Raw genomic sequence first — 21,457 nt, 5'->3', positions numbered from 1 at the left:
AATCACATGCCTGGATACCTGTTCTAGGGGCACCCCCGCCCGTAGAAATACAGGGTCCGACCACGGGCTGAAGGTTTGGCGGCACCTCGGTGTAACTAAGACACGGAGGGACCCGCTGTGCCACGCCCACCTCTGAACTCGGCCGTGTAGCCAGCGTTGAAGCGGTCTCATATGGAGTAATCCGAGCGGCGTGACTGCAGCTACGGATGCCATATGCCCCAGGAGCCTCTGAAATTGTTTTAGTGGGGCCGCTGTCCTGTGCTTGAACGAATTCAAGCAATTCAACACCGACTGGACGCGCTCCTCGGTGTGGCGCGTTGTCAGGGCGACCGAATCCAGCTCCATACCAAGAAAAGATATCCTCTGCATGGGGCAGAGTTTGCTCTTTTCCCAGTTGACCCGAAGCCCCAACTGGCTGAGGTGCCGGAGCACCATGTCACTGTGTTCGCACAATGGTAAATGGACTGCATTTATATAGCACTGTTATCAGACTCTATGGCCATCCAAAGCGCTTTACGTCTTGCCTCACATTCACCCATTCACTCTCTCATTCATACCCCGACGGCGATGTCAGCCATGTAAGGCGCCATCCAGCTCGTCGGGAGCAGCTGGGGTTTGGTGTCTTGCTCATGGACACCTCGACACTTGGTCAGGTGGAACCATGGATAGAACCACCAACCTTCCGGTTTGTAGACCATCTACATGAACCACTGAGCCACTGCCTCCCCAGGATCAGCCGGTCGTCGAGGCAGTTGGGGATGCGAACACCACGCTCTGCAATGTTCATTGGCCCGTTTTCTATATCTCAAAGCTGATAGGGGCTCCCAGAAGTGATCCCAATGCGTCGTTCCTTCCGACGTACGTCGAAGTGACCGACTGAAAGGGAACACATACTTCCCTAAGGATAAAAATTGTCTGTGACAAGAGGTGGCAAAATATACTCTGATGATCTACTACTACTTGGCGAGATTGGACAATTTACTATGCCAAGATGCAATGTTAGGGAATTTGTTAACATCAGAGAAACAACGTAACTGGTGCTGGTAGGTCAGGAGATTATGTTAACATAGCGCATATGTTAGTATGTAGTTTGTTTGGATTACATATATGTAACGGAGGCCAGCTAGTAGTTGCGTTGTGCGTAAACCTCACTCCTCTGATCTCGAGACATAAAGTCTAATCTATATACATATATATATATATACTTTTTAAATGGTTGTCCTTGTTCAGAATAAGTGCCTACTCAAGAGAGTGTGTGATATTTATGATATTTAGATGCAGCCCTGGTTTGAATACTTAATGTGAAACTAAGTTCAACTTCCTCCTAAATTTAAAGTAATGTGAAGAATGCATGCTGCTCACGAAAAGTAGTTTCTTGCTCTAAATCTAACTTCAGAAAGACATTGGACTCTAACATTGGACTGTTATTGAAATCAGGTTGATGTCAAAACACAACACTATCTGGATATCAACCTCCAACATTGAATGTACATTGAATTTCTGTCACTTTATAATGTAGCAGATGTTGGGTTTTTGTTACCATAGCTAAAATGTTGATATTTGATGTTAATATGATGCCATTAGATGTTATCATTATGACAGCGATGAGATGTTGGGTTTTGGTTACTGTAAATAAAATGTTGGCATTCGGCATTAATATATGAAATCACTGTGATACATTTGGTAGACATTGAATTTGATGTTGACTCAAAACCAGTAGACTATCAAGGTCAGCTGCTGTCAGTTTTCAATGTCAAATTGATGATGGCGTTCTAAAGACATAATCCTGGCATTCAATTTTGGTCACCCTTCATCAAAACCTATATTCATGTACCGTATGATATGTGTGGCCGACTGGTTAGGTAGTAATCTTCTAAGTGTAATTCTTTTAATTTATTAATTTGTACTTTTTAGGGCCCAATCCCTGAAAGGGCGCAGAGCCCTATTGTTCTTCTAAGAACAATTTCGTTTTTTCGACTATTCGGGCACTTTCGGGGCTCTTATCATGCTCGAAAACTCTTGAAACTTTGCACACACATCGGAATCTGCGGCCATCAGGGCCGGACCAAAGCTAGTACCTGGGTGTGGCAGGGGGGCTCGACAGCGCCCCCTAAAGTGGGGTCTGAAAACGTGGTCCATATATCAAACACACTTGCACGTACATATATGAAACTCGGTACACATATAGATCTCATCGGGCCGAACAACTTTCGTGCTCTAAGTTATGTGTCAGCCCAACAGGAAGTGAGCTATAATGGATTGTTCGAAAAACGCAGGCTCTGGAATTTAACATACTCCTCCTAGACAATTCAGCCGATCAGCACCAAACTCTGTCAGCATGAAGTCAAGACACTGAGGATGGTAAATTGCGAGTAACTTTTTTGATTTCTCAAACGGCTTGGCCGTGGCGAGGAGATGAATTTATGGCAGGAAAAGGGAAACAGGAAGTGTATTATAACTTCTGCATACATTAATTAATTTTGATGAAACTTCAGCTGTGTGTTTGTTGTAAGAGGACGATCACATGGATGTGACTATTGTGAGTCAAAGTTATAGTGCCACCAACTTGCAGCAGGAAGTGTGTCACTTTCAAAATGCTTTGAAATCACCATCTTATTTTTACCCGATTTACTTCAGACTTCATCAGTATAATGTCAAAGCATAGCAGATAAAAAGCTGGTAAGCACTTCTTGATATTGTAAATACTGTTGCCACAAATGACATGAAACTCGACAGACACATCAGACATGCTGTACAGTAGATATGGGCAAAGACTTAAAAACGGGCGTGAGGGAGGAGCTCAGTAGCGCCATCTTTTGACAAAAGTAATGCAATCTTTTGTCAAAAGTGGGGGGGTTAGTTTTATCTTCAATCACCAAACTCTGTATATATATTGTTCTCTTTGAACTGGACAACTTTCTAATTTACAGTCATTAGTTCCGACCAACAGGAAGTCAGATATTTAGGGCTTGAAGTGTGTAGGGGTTGAAATTTTGAACATTCCAATCTAATATGACACAATCGTGATTGTAAAAGCGCTATATAAATAAAGTTGATTGATTAATTGATTGAGGACCTTATTGTAATTGCTGAGTCCATCATTCTTCTTCTCCCAAATGAATTACATTTTTGAGGGCCTAAACACGCATGAAAACTCATGAAACTTTGCACATGCATCAGAAGTGGTGAAAATACACATCTGATATGGGTTTCAGAATTAGGTGTGGCAAAATGGTTCAATAGCGCCACCTACAAAATTTTAATTAAGCATCATTCGCGCTACATTTCATGTATGAGTATGAAAATTCGGCAGCCCAATACCTACAAAAAAGACCCTGGGCGCCAAACCTGAAAAACCAACAGGAAGTGAGATATTTTGAATTTTCTTTGGTAAATTGGTGCAGTTTTTGCCATTGCCAGACGTTGTACTTTAACAAACTCCTCCTAGAGATTTAATCATATCAACATTGTATTTGTAAAGTCTAATCTAAGGGCCTTTGTGGCGTTAAATTGGGAAGATTTCGAGTTTTCCCTGAAGGGTGTGTCCGTGGCGGCCTCACAAATATTGATGTTTCGCCATGACACAGGAAGTTGTTGTAACTTAGGCATACAATGTCCAATATGCCTCAAACTTTGCATGTTTGACAAGAGTCCTGGCCTGAAGACATCTACATTCCAAAATACAGTCAAAGTTATGGCGCAACCAACTGGCAGCAGGATGTGTGTCACTTTTTGAAAATGTTTTGAATCACTGTCTTACTTTCACCCGATTTACTTCAAACTTCATCAGTATAATGTGAAAACATGACAGATATAGACATACGAATGGATTCCTGATATTTTAAATACCGTTGCTATGGCAAAGACAAGCATGCCACTTATATTGCAGCCAATCAGCTTTCGTGTTATTGGCACGAGCCTCTTTCTGATCGTACCCCACAGACAGACGCATAAAATATATATATATATATATATATATATATATATATATATATATATATATATATATATATATATATAATCAAATTGATTCATTAAATTTAATTGGTCTCATAGATGTGACTGTTGTTGTTTGTAGTCATAGCAGCACCAACTGCTGCAGTTAATGTGGTGAATTCAACTTTATTTGTAGGGCACTAACAATATAGTTTTATATAATTAGTTTAATAATTGTGTTAATAAAATAAATAAAAAAGACCTTGAATTAAATACTGGCCTTCTGGACTTAAAAGATAACTTTGCACATATTTGAAAATTACCTATTATATCATATTACATTACAATTCATCTATATTTAAATTACATCATGGGTGTGGCTTGTGGTCATAGTGGCACCAGCTACTGCGGTAAATGTGGCATATTTGAGCGATTTTAAAATACTCTCCTGTTTAAATGCATATTGCCTGTCGTGCACAATTTGCCTGAAGCCACCAGGGTGGCGGTGCCACCGGCTTGGGCCCGTCATCGCTGCTCGCAGCTTTAATTTTTATTAAAATTGTATTACTTTTTATGAGTTATGATTTTCACTAGTCTATGATAAGATGTGTGAAAAAGGAGAACTTGCATGAACAGTTGTTTTTAATGGTGTCATATAATTAGGGGTCATGGATGGAAGGTCAATTATTTGGCTTTATGAATTTTTTTTTCTCCTGGTTTAGAGCCAGTGATCTACTGTTCAGCACCTGATGTGGCAAACCGATTGGTAAAACGTCGAGAGAGGACGCAGTACGAACCCCAAGACACAGTGACCATCATCTGCAGTAAGGGATTTGATCTGATTGGCTCATCAGTGGTCACATGTGGATCAAATGGCCAATGGATTAACTTGCCTGAGTGTCTCCCTGCAGGTAATTTAGGCTGTTTTCACACTGCATCTGAAATCACATGCTTCCCTAAAGCTAAAAATAGTCTGTGACAAGAGGTGCCAAAATAAACTCTGATGATCTACTACTAGTGACGAGTTAGGACACTTTAATATCCCAAGATGCAACGTGAGTGAATTTGTTAACATCAGTGAAACAACGTAACTGGTGCTGGTAGGTCAGGAGATTATGTAAACATAGTGAATATGTTAGTATGCAGTATGTTCGGGTTGTATATATGTAACGGAGGCCAGCTAGAAGTTGCAGTGTGCGTAAACCTCACTCCTCTGATCTCTAGAGCCATACTACTAGCAACTGCCACTAGAGGTTGCAGCCTTTAGCCTTCTCATTAAAGTCCCGGGTTTGAGTCACGCTTGGAGCGGGCAGTCGGACATGAGGGGTTTTATATATATATATAATATATATATATATATATATATATATATATATATATATATATATATATATATATATATATATATATATATATATATATATATATATATATATATGGATGAATGGATGGATGGATGGATGGATGGATGGATGGATGGATGGATGGATGGATGGATGGATACTTTTTAAATGGTTGTCCTTATTCAGAATAAGTGCCTACTCAAGAGAGTGTGCGATATTTGTGATATTTAGATGCAGCCCAGGTTTGAATACTTAATGTGAAACTAAGTTCAACTTCCTCCTAAATTTCAAGTAATGTGAAGAATGCATGCTGCTCACGAAAAGTAGTTTCTTGCGCTAAATCTAACTTCAGAAAGACATTGGACTCTAACATTGGACTGTTATTGAAATCAGGTTGATGTCAAAACACAACACTATCTTGATATCAACCTCCAACATTGAATATACATTGAATTTCTGTCACTTTATAATTTAACAGATGTTGGGTTTTGGTTACCATGGATAAAATGTTGATATTTGATGTTAATATGATGCCATTAGATGTTATCATTATGACTGCGATGAGATGTTGGGTTTTGGTTACTGTAAATAAAATGTTGGCATTCGGCATTAATATATGAAATCACTGTGATACATTTGGTAGACATTGAATTTGATGTTGACTCAAAACCAGTAGACTATCAAGGTCAGCTGCTGTCAGTTTTCAATGTCAAATTGATGATGGCGTTCTAAAGACATAATCCTGGCATTCAATTTTGGTCACCCTTCATCAAAACCTATATTCATGTACCCTTTTTATGAGTTATGATTTTCACTAGTCTATGATAAGATGTGTGAAAAAGGAGAACTTGCATGAACACTTGTTTTTAATGGTGTCATATAATTAGGGGTCATGTATGGAAGGTCAATTATTTGGCTTTATGATTTTTTTTTCTTCCTGGTTTAGAGCCAAATGTCATCTGTTCAGCTCCTGCTGTGGCAAACCGATTGGTAAAACGTCGAGAGAGGACGCAGTACGAACCCCAAGACACAGTAACCATCATCTGCAGTAAGGGATTTGATCTGATTGGCTCATCAGTGGTCACATGTGGATCAGATGGCCAATGGATTAACTTGCCTGAGTGTGTCCCTGAAGGTAATTTAGGCTGTTTTCACATTGCATCTGAAATCACATACTTCCCTAATGGGTCCTGCACACTGTGCAATTTTTCCAAATCCTTTGCGAATGTCCCTTGTCAGACTGTACGAACATGACCCCCAATGTAGGCCATGTCACACTGTAGACCTTAGTTGGCATTAATGTCAGACTGCACGATAGTGAAGGTGTGCTAAAAACGGGCGCGCACAAGAAAACTGGTCCGGAGTTTTATATCATCAATCAATGATGCATTCGGTGACGGTGAGCTGCATTACACGCAGGACTGAAATGCTGGCTACAAAGAAATCTCTAGCTCTCGTTTTGGTCATAGTTTGTCTTGAAAAACGGAGATATTTGACTGTTGTCGTAGAAGTCACATTGCAGGATTGTGTGCCAAATCTTCTGACACCGCCAGAATTTCGTCTAAGGTAAAATTTGATCGCAGCGCTCATTAATCGGCTGCCGGTGAACATGTCAAACTAACGACCAAAGACGTCAGATATTAGCCTAGGATCTGAGGAATCTTTTAGGATTTGCTAAATTTGTCTCAGACGGCCAACTCGTGGCCAAAATCGCACAGTGTGCACCAGGCTTAAGGCTAAAAATAGTCAGTGACAAGTGTTACCAAAATGTACTCTGATGATCGACTACTATTACTGGTGAGATTGAATACTTTACTATCCCAAGATGCAGCGGGAGTGAATTTGTTAACGGCAGTAAAACAACTTAACTGACGCTGGTAGGTCAGGAGATTATGTCAACATGGTGGATCTGTTAGTATGCAGTATGTTCAGATTACATATCAGAGGCTAGCTAGTGGTTGATGTGTAAGTAAACTTCACTGTAGTGCATCTGATGTCCCTTTTAAATTCAGGTGAGTAGAATATAACGTTAATGTGGAATACGATTCAACTTTTGATGCAGTACAGATCTCTCTCTTCCAGATTACTCTGTGCTTCTTTTTCATAATAAAAGTCTCCACTCTAACAGTTCTTTAACAGTTTCAAATTAAAAGTCTTAAACAAAATAATTAAATAAGCATGAAATATGAACTTATTTCTCTGTTAGTTACACTCCCACCAAAGCACATTCTTGTGATTTTTAAACTTGGTTATATAATCTTTAATCAAAGTATTATGGACTAACTCAAGAAACTGTAGACAAAAGGTAAGTTCTTAATCAGCTTCAATCAGGGTAACTATTTTCTGGATAGGCCTTTCAAGGTAAGTCAGTTTAGTTACATGTCTGCCGCTTTTATCCAGTGTTGAATCACTGATCAACAACTTCAGTTCTCACACAGTCATCTGTGCCACTCTGCACTTCTGTTGCCTTTGCTAACTTCCAATAAATGCGTGGAGCCGTGTCATCTTTCAGAATGACAATGTGATTGCATTTTTACTACTTTTATGCCATTTCTGCTGGTGTTGCAGGTTTAGAAGATATTCTTTTCTCCAATGTGACCAGAACACATTCGATAAATACTGCACCTTATGCCATCTCTTACGTAGGTAAAGGTCTTCATTGACAAACTCTCCAGGCTGTGGTAAAATTATTGAAGACTTCATTGTCAGGATATGGTTAGGTGTAAGAGGCGGCGGACCAGATGGATCATTCATATACTCATTGGTTAAGGGTCTGCTGTTGACAATAGCCATGACTTCATAGAGAAATTTTCGTAAAGAGGCACCATCAGATCTCTCTCTTCTTGATAACTCTGTGCTATGTATATCATGAGTGTCGCATCCGCACATTTTAGCACTTTTGTGTTATACAACTCTGCTTGCTCTTTTGCGAAAAGGGGGCAAATCGCGCTTACTTTTTCCAATAGTGCCAACCAGGCTGGTCTTCTTGCCCTGTAAGGCGGTGGCCAGTTTCGGTTAAGTGAAGAAATTATCCGTATTTCTGACACACACTGGAGTTGACTCTAAACACTAAAGTATCAAAGGCAGCTGCTGTCAGTATTCAATGTCAAACATGGTCCTGGCATTCAATTTTGGTCACCCTTCATCAAAAACTATATTCATGTGCCGTATAATGCATGTGGCCCACTGGTTAGGTATTAAACTTCTAACTGTAATTCTTTTATATCATCTATTCCTACTTTTTTATGTAAATTGTACTACTTTTTATGAGTTGTGATAAGTAAATGAGTAAATAATATGATGAGTGAAAAAGGAGAACTTTTATGAACACTTGTTTTTAAAGGCGTCACATAATTAGGGGTCAATTTTTTGGCTTTATGAATTGTTTTTCTCCTGCTTTAGAGCCAGTGATCTACTGTTCAGCACCTGATGTGGCAAACCGATTAGTAAAACGTCGAGAGAGGACGCAGTACGAACCCCAAGACACAGTAACCATCATCTGCAGTAAGGGATTTGATCTGATTGGCTCATCAGTGGTCACATGTGGATCAGATGGCCAGTGGCTTAACTTGCCTGAGTGTCTCCCTGAAGGTAATTTAGGCTATTTTCACACTGCATATGAAATCACATACTTCCCTAAGGCTAAAAATAGTCTGTGAAAAGTGGTGACAAAATAAACTCTGATGATCTACTACTAGTGACGAGATTGGACACTTTACTATCCCAAGATGCAACGTGAGTGAATTTGTTCACATCCGTGAAACAACGTAACTGGTGCTGGTAGGTCAGGAGATTATGTAAATATAGCGAATATGTTAGTATGTAGTATGTTCGGGTTGTATATATGTAACGGAGGCCAGCTAGTAGTTGCAGTGTGCGTAAACCTCACTCCTCTGATCTCTAGAGCTATACTAGCAACTGCCACTAGAGGTTGCAGCATTTAGCCTTCTCAATAAAGACCCGGGTTTGAGTCCTGGTTGGAGCGGGAGGTCGGACATGAGTTTTTTTTTAAATATATATATACATATTTTATATATATATATACATACTTTTTAAATGGTTGTCCTTATTCAGAATAAGTGCCTACTCAAGAGAGTGTGTGATACTTATGATATTTAGATGCAGCCCTGGTTTGAATACTTAATGTGAAACTAAGTTTAACTTCCTCCTAAATTTCAAGTAATGTGAAGAATGCATGCTGCTCACGAAAAGTAGTTTCTTGCTCTAAATCTAACTTCAGAAAGACATTGGACTCTAACATTGGACTGTTATTGAAATCAGGTTGATGTCAAAACACAACACTATCTTGATATCAACTTCCAACATTGAATATACATTGAATTTCTGTCACTTTATAATTTAACAGATGTTGGGTTTTGGTTACCATGGATAAAATGTTGATATTTGATGTTAATTTGATGCCATTAGATGTTATCATTATGACAGCGATGAGATGTTGGGTTTTGGTTACTGTACATAAAATGTTGGCATTCGACATTAATATATGAAATCACTGTGATACATTTGGTAGACATTGAATTTGATGTTGACTCAAAACCAGTAGAATATCAAGGTCAGCTGCTGTCAGTTTTCAATGTCAAATTGATGATGGCGTTAGACATAATCCTGGCATTCAATTTTGGTCACCCTTCATCAAAACCTATATTCATGTACCCTTTTTATGAGTTATGATTTTCACTAGTCTATGATAAGATGTGTGAAAAAGGAGAACTTGCATGAACACTTGTTTTTAATGGTGTCATATAATTAGGGGTCATGTATATGGAAGGTCAATTATTTGGCTTTATGATTTTTTTTTCTTCCTGGTTTAGAGCCAAATATCATCTGTTCAGCTCCTGCTGTGGCAAACCGATTGGTAAAACTTCGAGAGAGGACGCAGTACGAACCCCAAGACACAGTAACCATCATCTGCAGTAAGGGATTTGATCTGATTGGCTCATCAGTGGTCACATGTGGATCAGATGGCCAATGGATTAACTTGCCTGAGTGTCTCCCTGAAGGTAATTTAGGCTGTTTTCACATTGCATCTGAAATCACATACTTCCCTAATGGGTCCTGCACACTGTGCAATTTTTCAAAATCCTTTGCGAATGTCACTTGTCAGACTGTACGAACATGACCCCCAATGTAGGCCATGTCACACTGTAGACCTTAGTTGGCATTAATGTCAGACTGCACGATAGTGAAGGTGTGCTAAAAACGGGCGCGCACAAGAAAACTGGTCCGGAGTTTTATATCATCAATCAATGATGCATTCGGTGACGGTGAGCTGCATTACACGCAGGACTGAAATGCTGGCTACAAAGAAATCTCTAGCTCTCGTTTTGGTCATAGTTTGTCTTGAAAAACGGAGATATTTGACTGTCGTCGTAGAAGTCACATTGCAGGATTGTGTGCCAAATCTTCTGACACTGCCAGAATTTCGTCTGAGGTAAAATTTGATCGCAGCGCTCATTAATCGGCTGCTGAACATGTCAAACTAACGACCAAAGACGTCAGATTTTAGCCTAGGATCAGAGGAATCTTTTAGGATTTGCTAAATTTGTCTCAGACGGCCAACTCGTGGCCAAAATCGCACAGTGTGCACCAGGCTTTAGGCTAAAAATAGTCTGTGACAAGTGTTACCAAAATGTACTCTGATGATCGACTACTATTACTGGTGAGATTGAATACTTTACTATCCCAAGATGCAGCGGGAGTGAATTTGTTAACGGCAGTAAAACAACTTAACTGACGCTGGTAGGTCAGGAGATTATGTCAACATGGTGGATCTGTTAGTATGCAGTATGTTCAGATTACATATCAGAGGCTAGCTAGTGGTTGATGTGTAAGTAAACTTCACTGTAGTGCATCTGATGTCCCTTTTAACTTCAGGTGAGTAGAATATAACGTTAATGTGGAATACGATTCAACTTTTGATGCAGTACAGATCTCTCTCTTCCAGATTACTCTGTGCTTCTTTTTCATAATAAAAGTCTCCACTCTAACAGTTCTTTAACAGTTTCAAATTAAAAGTCTTAAACAAAATAATTAAATAAGCATGAAATATGAACTTATTTCTCTGTTAGTTACACTCCCACCAAAGCACATTCTTGTGATTTTTAAACTTGGTTATATAATCTTTAATCAAAGTATTATGGACTAACTCAAGAAACTGTACACTCTAAAAAATGCTGGGTTAAAAACAACCCAAGTTTGGTTGAAAATGCACAAACCCAACAATTGAGTTGTTTTAACCCAATGGTTGAGTTGTTTTAACCCAGTGGTTGGGTTAAATGTTGCTTAAGACAACCCAATTGATGGGTAAGAACAACTCAACCATTGGGTTAAAACAACCCAATTGTTGGGTTGGTGCATTTTCAACCCAACTTGGGTTGTTTTTAACCCAGCATTTTTAGAGTGTAGACAAAAGGTAAGTTCTTAATCAGCTTTAATCAGGGTAAGTATTTTCTGGATAGGCCTTTCAAGGTAAGTCAGTTTAGTTACATGTCTGCCGCTTTTATCCAGTGTTGAATCACTGATCAACAACTTCAGTTCTCACACAGTCATCTGTGCCACTCTGCACTTCTGTTGCCTTTGCTAACTTCCAATGACTGTGTGGAGCCGTGTCATCTTTCAGAATGACAATGTGATTGCATTTCTACTACTTTTATGCCATTTCTGCTGGTGTTGCAGGTTTAGAAGATATTCTTTTCTCCAATGTGACCAGAACACATTCGATAAATACTGCACCTTATGCCATCTCTTACGTAGGTAAAGGTCTTCATTGACAAACTCTCCAGGATGTGGTAAAATTATTGAACACTTCATTGTCAGGATATGGTTAGGTGTAAGAGGCGGCGGACCAGATGGATCATTCATATACTCATTGGTTAAGGGTCTGCTGTTGACAATAGCCATGACTTCATAGAGAAATTTTCTTAAAGAGGCACCATCAGATCTCTCTCTTCCTGATTACTCTGTGCTATGAATATCATGAGCGTCGCATCCACACATTTTAGCACTTTTGTGTTATACAACTCTGCTTGCTCTTTTGCAAAAAGGGGGCAAATCGCGCTTACTTTTTCCAATAGTGCCAACCAGGCTGGTCTTCTTGGCCTGTAAGGCGGTGGCCAGTTTCGGTTAAGTGAAGAAATTATCCGTATTTCTGACACACACTGGAGTTGACTCTAAACACTAAAGTATCAAAGGCAGCTGCTGTCAGTATTCAATGTCAAACATGGTCCTGGCATTCAATTTTGGTCACCCTTCATCAAAAACTATATTCTTGTGCTGTATAATGCATGTGGCCCACTGGTTAGGTATTAAACTTCTAACTGTAATTCTTTTATATCATCTATTCCTACTTTTTTATGTAAATTGTATTACTTTTTATGAGTTGTGATAAGTAAATGAGTAAATAATATGATGAGTGAAAAAGGAGAACTTGCATGAACACTTGTTTTTAAAGGCGTCATATATTTAGGGGTCAAGCATGGAAGGTCAAGTTTTTGGCTTTATGAATTGTTTTTTCTCCTGGTTTAGAGCCAATGATCTACTGTTCAGCACCTGATGTGGAAAACCGATTGGTAAAACGTCGAGAGAGGACGCAGTACGAACCCCAAGACACATTTACCATCATCTGCAGTAAGGGATTTGATCTGATTGGCTCATCAGTGGTCACATGTGGATCAAATGGCCAGTGGCTGAACTTGCCTGAGTGTCGCCCTGAAGGTAATTTAGGCTGTTTTCACACTGCATATGAAATCACATGCTTCCCTAAAGCTAAAAATAGTCTGTGACAAGAGGTGCCAAAATAAACTCTGATGATCTATTACTAGTGACGAGATTGGACACTTTACTATCCTAAGATGCAACGTGAGTGAATTTGTTAACATCAGTGAAACAACGTAACTGGTGCTGGTAGGTCAGGAGATTATGTAAACATAGCGAATATGTTAGTATGTAGTATGTTCGGGTTGTATATATGTAACGGAGGCCAGCTAGTAGTTGCTGTGTGCGTAAACCTCACTCCTCTGATCTCTAGAGCTATACTAGCAACTGCCACTAGAGGTTGCAGCCTTTAGCCTTCTAGTAAAGTCCCGGGTTTGAGTCCTGGTTGGAGCGGGAGGTCGGACATGAGGGGTTTTATATATATATATATATATATATACCTAATCTGAAACTACGTTCAACTTCCTCCTAAATTTCAAGTGATGTGAAGAATGCATGCTACTCATGAAAGGTAGTTTCTTGCCCTAAAATGTTGATATTTGACGATAATATGATGACATGAGATAATGGGTTTTGGTTACTGTACCTAAAATGTTGGCCTTCAGCATTAATATGAAATTACTGTGATATATTTGGTAGACATTGAATTTGATGTTGACTCAAATACAGTAAAATATCAAGGTCAGCTGCTGTCAGTATTCAATGTCAAATTGATGATGGCATTGGACATCGTCCTGACATTCAATTTTGGTCATCCTTCATCAAAAACCTATATTAATGTGCTTTATGATGCCTGTGGCCCACTGGTTAGGTATTGAACTTCTAAGTGTAATTCTTTCAATTTATTAATTTGTACATTTTTATTTAAATTGTATTACTTTTTATGAGTTGTGATTTTCACTAGTCGATGATGAGATTGGTGAAAAAAGAGGACTTGCATGAACACTTGCTTTTAATAATGTCATATAATTAGGGGTCATGTATGGAAGGTAATTTTTTTTGCTTTATGAATTGTTTTTTCTCTTGGTTTAGAGACAACGATCTACTGTTCAGCACCTGTTGTGGCAAACCGATTGGTAAAACGTGGAGAGAGGACGCAGTACGAACCCCAAGAGACAGTAACCATCATCTGCAAGGGATTTGATTTGATTGGCTCATCAGTGGTCACATGTGGATCAGATGGCCAGTGGCTGGACTTGCCTGAGTGTGTCCCTGAATGTAATTTAGGCTGTTTTACACTGCATCTGAAATCACATACTTCCCTAAGGCTAAAAATAGTCTGTTACAAGAGGTGGCAAAATATACTCTGATGATCTACTACTACCAGTGTTGGGAACGTTACTTTAAAAAAGTAATTAGTTATAGTTACTCATTACTTGTTCCAAAAAGTAATGGAGTTAGTAACTGAATTACTCTATGATAAAAGTAACTCGTTACCAGGGAAAGTAACTATTTAGCGTTACTGTAAAAAAAAAAAAAAAAAAAAAAAATTGCTATAAGTCATATAATTTTTTTTAACCAGTTTTCACAAGTCAGTTGAAATGAGTAGAACAGACAAGTGTTTATAACTTTTTTTCTTTTTTAAATTTCAAATATGTAAAATAACTTGGATGCCCCCAAAATTAAATGAATGAAATGGACACTAAATATAATCAATTATTATTATAAAATATTGTACACTAATCTACACTATTTTAATGTTGCTGTATGACAATGTGAAAGACCTATCAAATTCAATACATTATTATAGTGGAACAATAAAACAAAATATATTTTTTAGAACTGTAATATTTATTGCACAGACCCCAACTGGCCATCAAATAAGTCTAAAAATAAATGATGCTCCTTAAGAAAAGTATACAAAAAAATAAAAACAATAATAATAATAAATATATTAGCTTAATTTACATAGACTAGACTCTTTTTAGTGCACATTAAAATTCTAAAACTGTCACACAACTGGTAGACATACTGTAGCCTGCTTGAAGTATTTTCTTCCTCACAAAAGTAAATAGTTTAACAAGAAGTGAAGTGCTCTCAAGTCTTGTTTGTATGGCGGGCTTATCCACTTTCTCGCGAGAAACCTAGTTTTGGTGTCTTTAATATCGTGGTTCTGTCTAATCCTTTGATAGCGGAGCTCACGTTATCTTTTGCGTTCACCGACGAGGAGAGACTCCTCTGGGCATAAGTTGCACGTTACAACATTCTTACCTTTCACCTCAACGCGGGGAAATGTAGTGCTTATACTTCCAATTTGCGAAAGCTACCATTGAAGTCATTGGACATGCCATCGCTCTGACTCCTGATCGCTGGTCGCATGCGCGCCAGTGTGTGTCACACACACACACACACACACACACACACACACACACACACACACACACACACACACACACACACACACATAGCTGCAGGTCCGCTGACAGAGCGCGCAGCTTCAGTGAGCGTAATTATAGTAAGGCCGCATTTTCTTCTCAGTAACGGTAACGGCGTTGTAACGGAGGAAACCGTAATTCGTTTGATTACTCGTTACTGAAAATAATAACGACGTTAGTAAAGACGTTTATCTATAACGCCGTTATTCCCATCACTGACTACTACTGCCAAGATTGGACACTTTACAATTCCAAGATGCAAAGTGAGTCAATTTGTTAACATCAGTGAAACAACGTAACTGGTGTTGCTAGGTCAGGGGATTATGTTAACATAGCGGATATGTTAGTATGTAGTATGTTTGGATTACATATATGTAACGGAGGCCAGCTAGTAGTTGCTGTGTCCGTAAACCTCACTCCTCTGATCTCGAGACATTCTAGCAACTGCCACCAGAGGTTGCAGCCTTTAGCCTCCTTATTAATGACCCGGGTTTGAGTCCTGCTTGGAGCGGGAGGTCGGACATGAGGGGTTACATATAGATATATACATATAGTTTCAAAACCCAACAGTATTTTGATATCAACCTTCAACATTGGATATACATTGAATCTCTGTGACTTTATAATTTAGCAGATGTTTTTTTTTATTTTTATTTTTTTTTACCATAGCTAAAATGTTGATTTTAGGGGGCGGCAGTGGCTCAGTGGTTCATGTAGATTGTCTACAAACCAGAAGGTTGGTGCTTCGATCCCCGGTTCCTCCTGACCAAGTGTCGAGGTGTCCATGAGCAAGACACCTAAGCCCCAACTGCTCCCGACGAGCTGGATGGCGCCTTGCATGGCGCCGTCAGTGTATGAATGAGTGTATGGATGGGTGAATGTGAGCCAAACATGTATGGCTTTGGATGGCCATAGGGTCTGTTGAAAGCGCTATATAAATGCGGTCCATTTACCATTTACCATTTGATATTTGTTGTTAACATGATGCCATTAGATGTTATCGTTATGCCAACCATGAGATGTTGGGTTTTGGTTACTGTACCTAAAATGTTGGCCTTCGTCATTAATATGAAATTACCATGATACATTTGGTAGACATTGAATTTGATGTTGACTCAAAAACAGTAAAATATCAAGGTCAGCTGCTGTCAGTATTCAATGTCAAATTGATGATGGCATTAGACATCGTCCTGGCATTCAATTTTCACTAGTCGATGATAAGATGGGTGAAAAAGGAGGACTTGCATGAACACTTGTTTTTAAAAATGTCATATAATTAGGGGTCAAGTATGGAAGGTACATTTTTTGCCTTTATGAATTGTTTTTTCTCCTGGTTTAGATCCAATGATCTACTGTTCAGCACCTACTGTGGAAAACCGATTGGTAAAACGTCGAGAGAGGACGCAGTACGAACCCGTAGACACATTTACCATCATCTGCAGTAAGGGATTTGATCTGATTGGCTCATCAGTGGTCACATGTGGATCAAATGGCCAGTGGCTGGACTTGCCTGAGTGTCTCCCTGAAGGTAATTTAGGCTGTTTTCACACTGCATCTGAAATCACATACTTCCTGTAATGGCAAAATAATTAACTCCGTCGCTTCACTGAATAAGAGACAAACATTAGCCAATTATAATTATTAAGGTTTATTTAATAAAAAAGTTTCTTGCAAGAAAGAGGCACGGTTGATGCAACCACAAAGCCACACCAAGCGTACACTGAAGTCATAACAGAAGTGACGATCTCTTATACTGTTGGCAGCATCCTCCCCCCTCAGTACATTTCCATACAGGCCGTTGTTTAAGTCAGGATGTCACGTAGCCCATCCATAGCTCATAGTACACGTATGTCCTGTACTGCATATCTCACACCATGGGAAGGTAAACATATGGTTATACCAAGATTTGCATTTTGCCACAACACTCCCTAAGGCTAAAAATAGTCTGTAACAAGAGGTGGCAATATATACTCTGATGATCTACTACATCAGAGTATATATTGATGTCAAATTGATAATGGCATTAGACATTGTCCTGGCATTCAATTTTGGTCACCCTTCATCAAAATCTATATTCATGTGCCTTATGATACGTCAATCAATCAATCAACTTTATTTATATAGCGCTTTTACAATCACGATTGTGTCAAAGCAGCTTCACAGTGTCAAACAGGATAATATTGCGACAAAATTAGATTTGGCTGTACAGTCGTACTGGAGAAAACAGTGATGTTATCAGCTTATTTTAATTTATCATATAACGACAATGTTGGCAGATCAGTATTATAGTTTATAGAATTAAATAAGACCTAATTCATACATTTTATTTGTATAATAAGTTGAATAACTTTAATCATATTTTTAGTGTCCCCAACTGAGCAAGCCAAGCCAAAGGCGACAGTAGCAAGGAACCAAAACTCCATCAGGGCATGATGGAGAAAAATAAACCTTGGGAGAAACCAGACTCAGTCGGGGTTCCAGTTCTCCGCTGGCCTATTAACACACCGTGTAAGATTATTATTCTGGCAACCTTACAGGTCAGAAATCATATTAGATTGGAATATTCAAAATTTCAGGGTATCACGGAAGAGACGGATTTATTTAGGATGGGGCGTCGATTACACAAGAGTATGAATACATGAAAGATCGGAATTATTGCGCCGAAGACGGGTTTTGAGCATGTTGTGCCAGTGAGGCAAATTCGGAGGAGACACCATTTGACACGGCTCAGCAGACACTCCAGGATGCGTTGGTCATGTCCAGGCAGGTCCACCATCCGATCCGGACAGGGCCCAGATCCGGGATAAACCTCGGGATAAACAGAGAGACTAACATTAGCGTAGATGCCACTCTTTTTATGATGTAACGAGTACATCAGGTGTTTTGGGAAGTGTTCCCGGTTCCGGCTGACCCAGTTAATGCAGCCTAACAATCAGTCAATTGATTTGAATAATGAAAGTTAAAAATGTTCTATGTGTATGCCATAGTAAAGAGATGTGTTTTTAGTCTAGATTTAAACTGACAGAGTGTGTCTGCCTCCCGAACAATGCTAGGAAGACTATTCCAGAGTTTAGGAGCTAAATAGGAAAATGATCGACCGCCTGCAGTTGATTTAGATATTCTAGGTATTATCAACTGGCCAGAGTTTTGAGACCGCAATAGACGTGATGCCATTATATATATATATGTGGCCCACTGGTTAGCTATTAAACTTCTAAGTGTAATTATTATAATTTATTAATTTGTAATTTTTTATTTAAATTGTATTTCTTTTTATGAGTTGTGATTTTCACTAGTCGATGATAAGATGAGTGAAAAAGGAGAACTTGCCTGAACACTTGTTTTTAAATAATGTCTTATAATTAGGGGTCAAGTATGGAAGGTCAAGTTTTTGGCTTTATGAATTGTTTTTTCTCCTGGTTTAGAGCCAATGATCTTCTGTTCACCACCTGTTGTGGCAAACCGATTGGTAAAACGTAGAGAGAGGATGCAGTACGAACCCCAAGACACAGTAACCATCATCTGCAATAAGGGATTTGATCTGATTGGCTCACCAGTGGTCACATGTGGATCAGATGGCCAGTGGCTAAACTTGCCTGAGTGTCTCCCTGAAGGTAATTTAGGCTGTTTTCACACTGAATCTGAAATTACATTCTTCCCTAAGGCTAAAAAAAGTCTGTTACAAGAGTTGGCAAAATATACTCTGATGATCTACTACTGCCGGTGAGATTGGACACTTTACTATCCCAAGATACAGCGGGAGTGAATTTGTTAATGGCAGTAAAACAACGTAACTGACTCTGGTAGGTCAGGAGATTATGTCAACTTGGTGGATATGTATGTAGCATGTTCAGATTACATATAGGTATCGGAGGCCAGCTAGTAGTTGCTGTGTGAGAAAACCTCACTCCTCGGATCTCAAGAGATGCTATAGTGACTGCCACTAGAGGTTGTAGCCTTTAGCCTCCTTGTTAAAGCATCCAACTCTTATGTTGGCAGACCTGGGTTTGAGTCCCGCTTGGAGTGTGCGGGTTGTTTGACATGAGGGCTTACATATAGATAGATATACTTTTTAAACAGTTGTCCTTATTCAAATCAGTACCTACTCAAGAAGTGTGTGAATTCAGATGCATCTATGGTTTGAAAACTTAATCTGAAACTGAGTTCAACGTTCAAGTGATATGAAGAATGCATGCTGCTCAATAAAGGTAGTTTCTTGCTCTTAATCTAACACCAGAAATACATTAGACTCTTGGTGAAATCAGGTTGATGTCAAAACCCAACACTATCTTGATATCAACTTCCAACATTGGATAGACATTGAATTCCTGTCATTTTATAATTTTACACGGTGCGGATGTTAACATTATGAAATTTAGTATTGTGTTTTGGTTGCCATAGCTAAAATGTTGATTTTTGATGTTAATATGATGACATGAGATGTTTTCATTATAACAACCATGAGATGTTGGGTTTTGCCTACTGTAAATGTTGCCCTTTGGTATTGATATGAAATTACCAGGATACATTTGGTAGACAGTGACTTTGGAGTTGACTCTCAACCAGTTAAGTATCAAAGGCAGCTGCTGTCAGTATTAAATGTCAAACATTGTCCTGACATTTAATTTTGGTCACCCTTCATCAAAACTTATATTCATGTGCCGTATAATGCATGTGGTCCACTGGTTAGGTATTAAACTTCTAAGTGTAATTCTTTTAAATAATTTATTTGTACTTTTTATGTAAATTATATTACTTTTTATGAGTTTAGATAGGTAAATGAGTAAATTATAAGAAGAGAGGAAAAGGATAACTTTCAAGAACACTTGTTTTTAATGGCGTCATATAATTAGGGGTCAAGCATGGAAGGTCAAGTTTTTGGCTTTATGATTTTTTTTTCCTGGTTTAGAGCCAAATATCATCTGTTCAGCTCCTGCTGTGGCAAACCGATTGGTAAAACGTCGAGAGAGGCCGCAGTACGAACCCCAAGAGACAGTAACCATCATCTGCAGTAAGGGATTTGATCTGTTTGGCTCATCAGTGGTCACATGTGGATCAGATGGCCAGTGGCTGAACTTGCCTGAGTGTGTCCCTGAAGGTAATTTAGGCTGTTTTCACACTGCATCTGAAATCACATACTTCCCTAAAGCTAAAAATAGTCTGTGAAAAGAGGTGGCAAAATATACTCTGATGATCTACTACTACTGCCGAGATTGGACACTTTACTTTCCCAAGATGCAACGTGAGTAAATTTGAAACAACATAACTGGTGCTGGTAGGTCAGGAGATTGTTAACCTTATTCAGAATAAGTACCTACTCAAGAGGGTGTGTGATATTTAGATGCAGCCCTGGTTTGAATACTTAAAGGGTTACTTCAGAGATTAGCATATGGCTTTGTATCAGTAGAAACCCTGGAGTATATTCAAATAAATGTGCTTTCCCCCCTCATATCCCCCTGAGACAAGAGATTTATGCATTTTATTTCTGGAAAAATTCCTCCTATGATGCAAATTGATGATATTTGCATCATAGGAGGAATGTTTGGCTAAAGATTATAGCCAGCAGAGGGAGCCATTTCCACATGTTTTGAACCCGCACATGGGGGATGGAGATCACACTCAGAGCTCACCTCGCAGCTACAGGCACTCATTTAAACAGAGCTATGGTGAGCAATGCAAGTCTTTTAACTTCTCCAATTAATTTCTATGAAAGTTAAGCTTGCAAAGGCATGAACTGAATCTGCCAGACTGAACTTGCGATGTGAATGTATGTTGTGAGTGTAGTCAAAATTACCTCAGCTCTCATCACGAGAGCTCATCAGCTCATTTATCTCACTCCTGCAGTCAGTGCTCAGTGCTGTGACACCCGTGCGGTGACTCACTCATTATATTGAACAGACACGTTCAGTTTTTAATTGTAGTGTCTTCTCCAACTCAGTCACAGTAATCAAGTTGGTGGTTTTGGGAATGGCCTATCGGGGCAGCGAAGCATTCTGGGAATTGTAGTCTTTCATCCCCATGAGCCAAAATACATTTTCTGTCTTTTCTCAGTCTAGAAGGCACCAAATT

The 21,457-nt window shown here is 39.1% G+C and overlaps 1 protein-coding gene across 1 annotated transcript in view; it reads left to right on the top strand.

The window, feature by feature from the left end:
- The first annotated feature begins 4,306 nt into the window (after positions 1–4,306).
- Positions 4,307–21,457, top strand: part of LOC137079146 (sushi, von Willebrand factor type A, EGF and pentraxin domain-containing protein 1-like) — a 55,263-nt gene continuing 38,112 nt past the window's right edge. The window contains exons 1-10 of the mRNA XM_067447111.1: positions 4,307–4,346; positions 4,659–4,847; positions 6,226–6,414; positions 8,682–8,870; positions 10,112–10,300; positions 12,825–13,013; positions 14,046–14,231; positions 16,728–16,916; positions 18,814–19,002; positions 20,298–20,486. Coding sequence (XP_067303212.1) covers positions 4,307–4,346; positions 4,659–4,847; positions 6,226–6,414; positions 8,682–8,870; positions 10,112–10,300; positions 12,825–13,013; positions 14,046–14,231; positions 16,728–16,916; positions 18,814–19,002; positions 20,298–20,486 — 1,738 coding nt within the window. The remainder of the gene's footprint in view (positions 4,347–4,658; positions 4,848–6,225; positions 6,415–8,681; positions 8,871–10,111; positions 10,301–12,824; positions 13,014–14,045; positions 14,232–16,727; positions 16,917–18,813; positions 19,003–20,297; positions 20,487–21,457) is intronic.

Source organism: Pseudorasbora parva, chromosome 6, assembly GCF_024679245.1.
Source record: "Pseudorasbora parva isolate DD20220531a chromosome 6, ASM2467924v1, whole genome shotgun sequence".
Lineage (NCBI taxonomy): Eukaryota > Metazoa > Chordata > Actinopteri > Cypriniformes > Gobionidae > Pseudorasbora > Pseudorasbora parva.
This window is presented reverse-complemented; position numbering and strand designations above follow the sequence as displayed.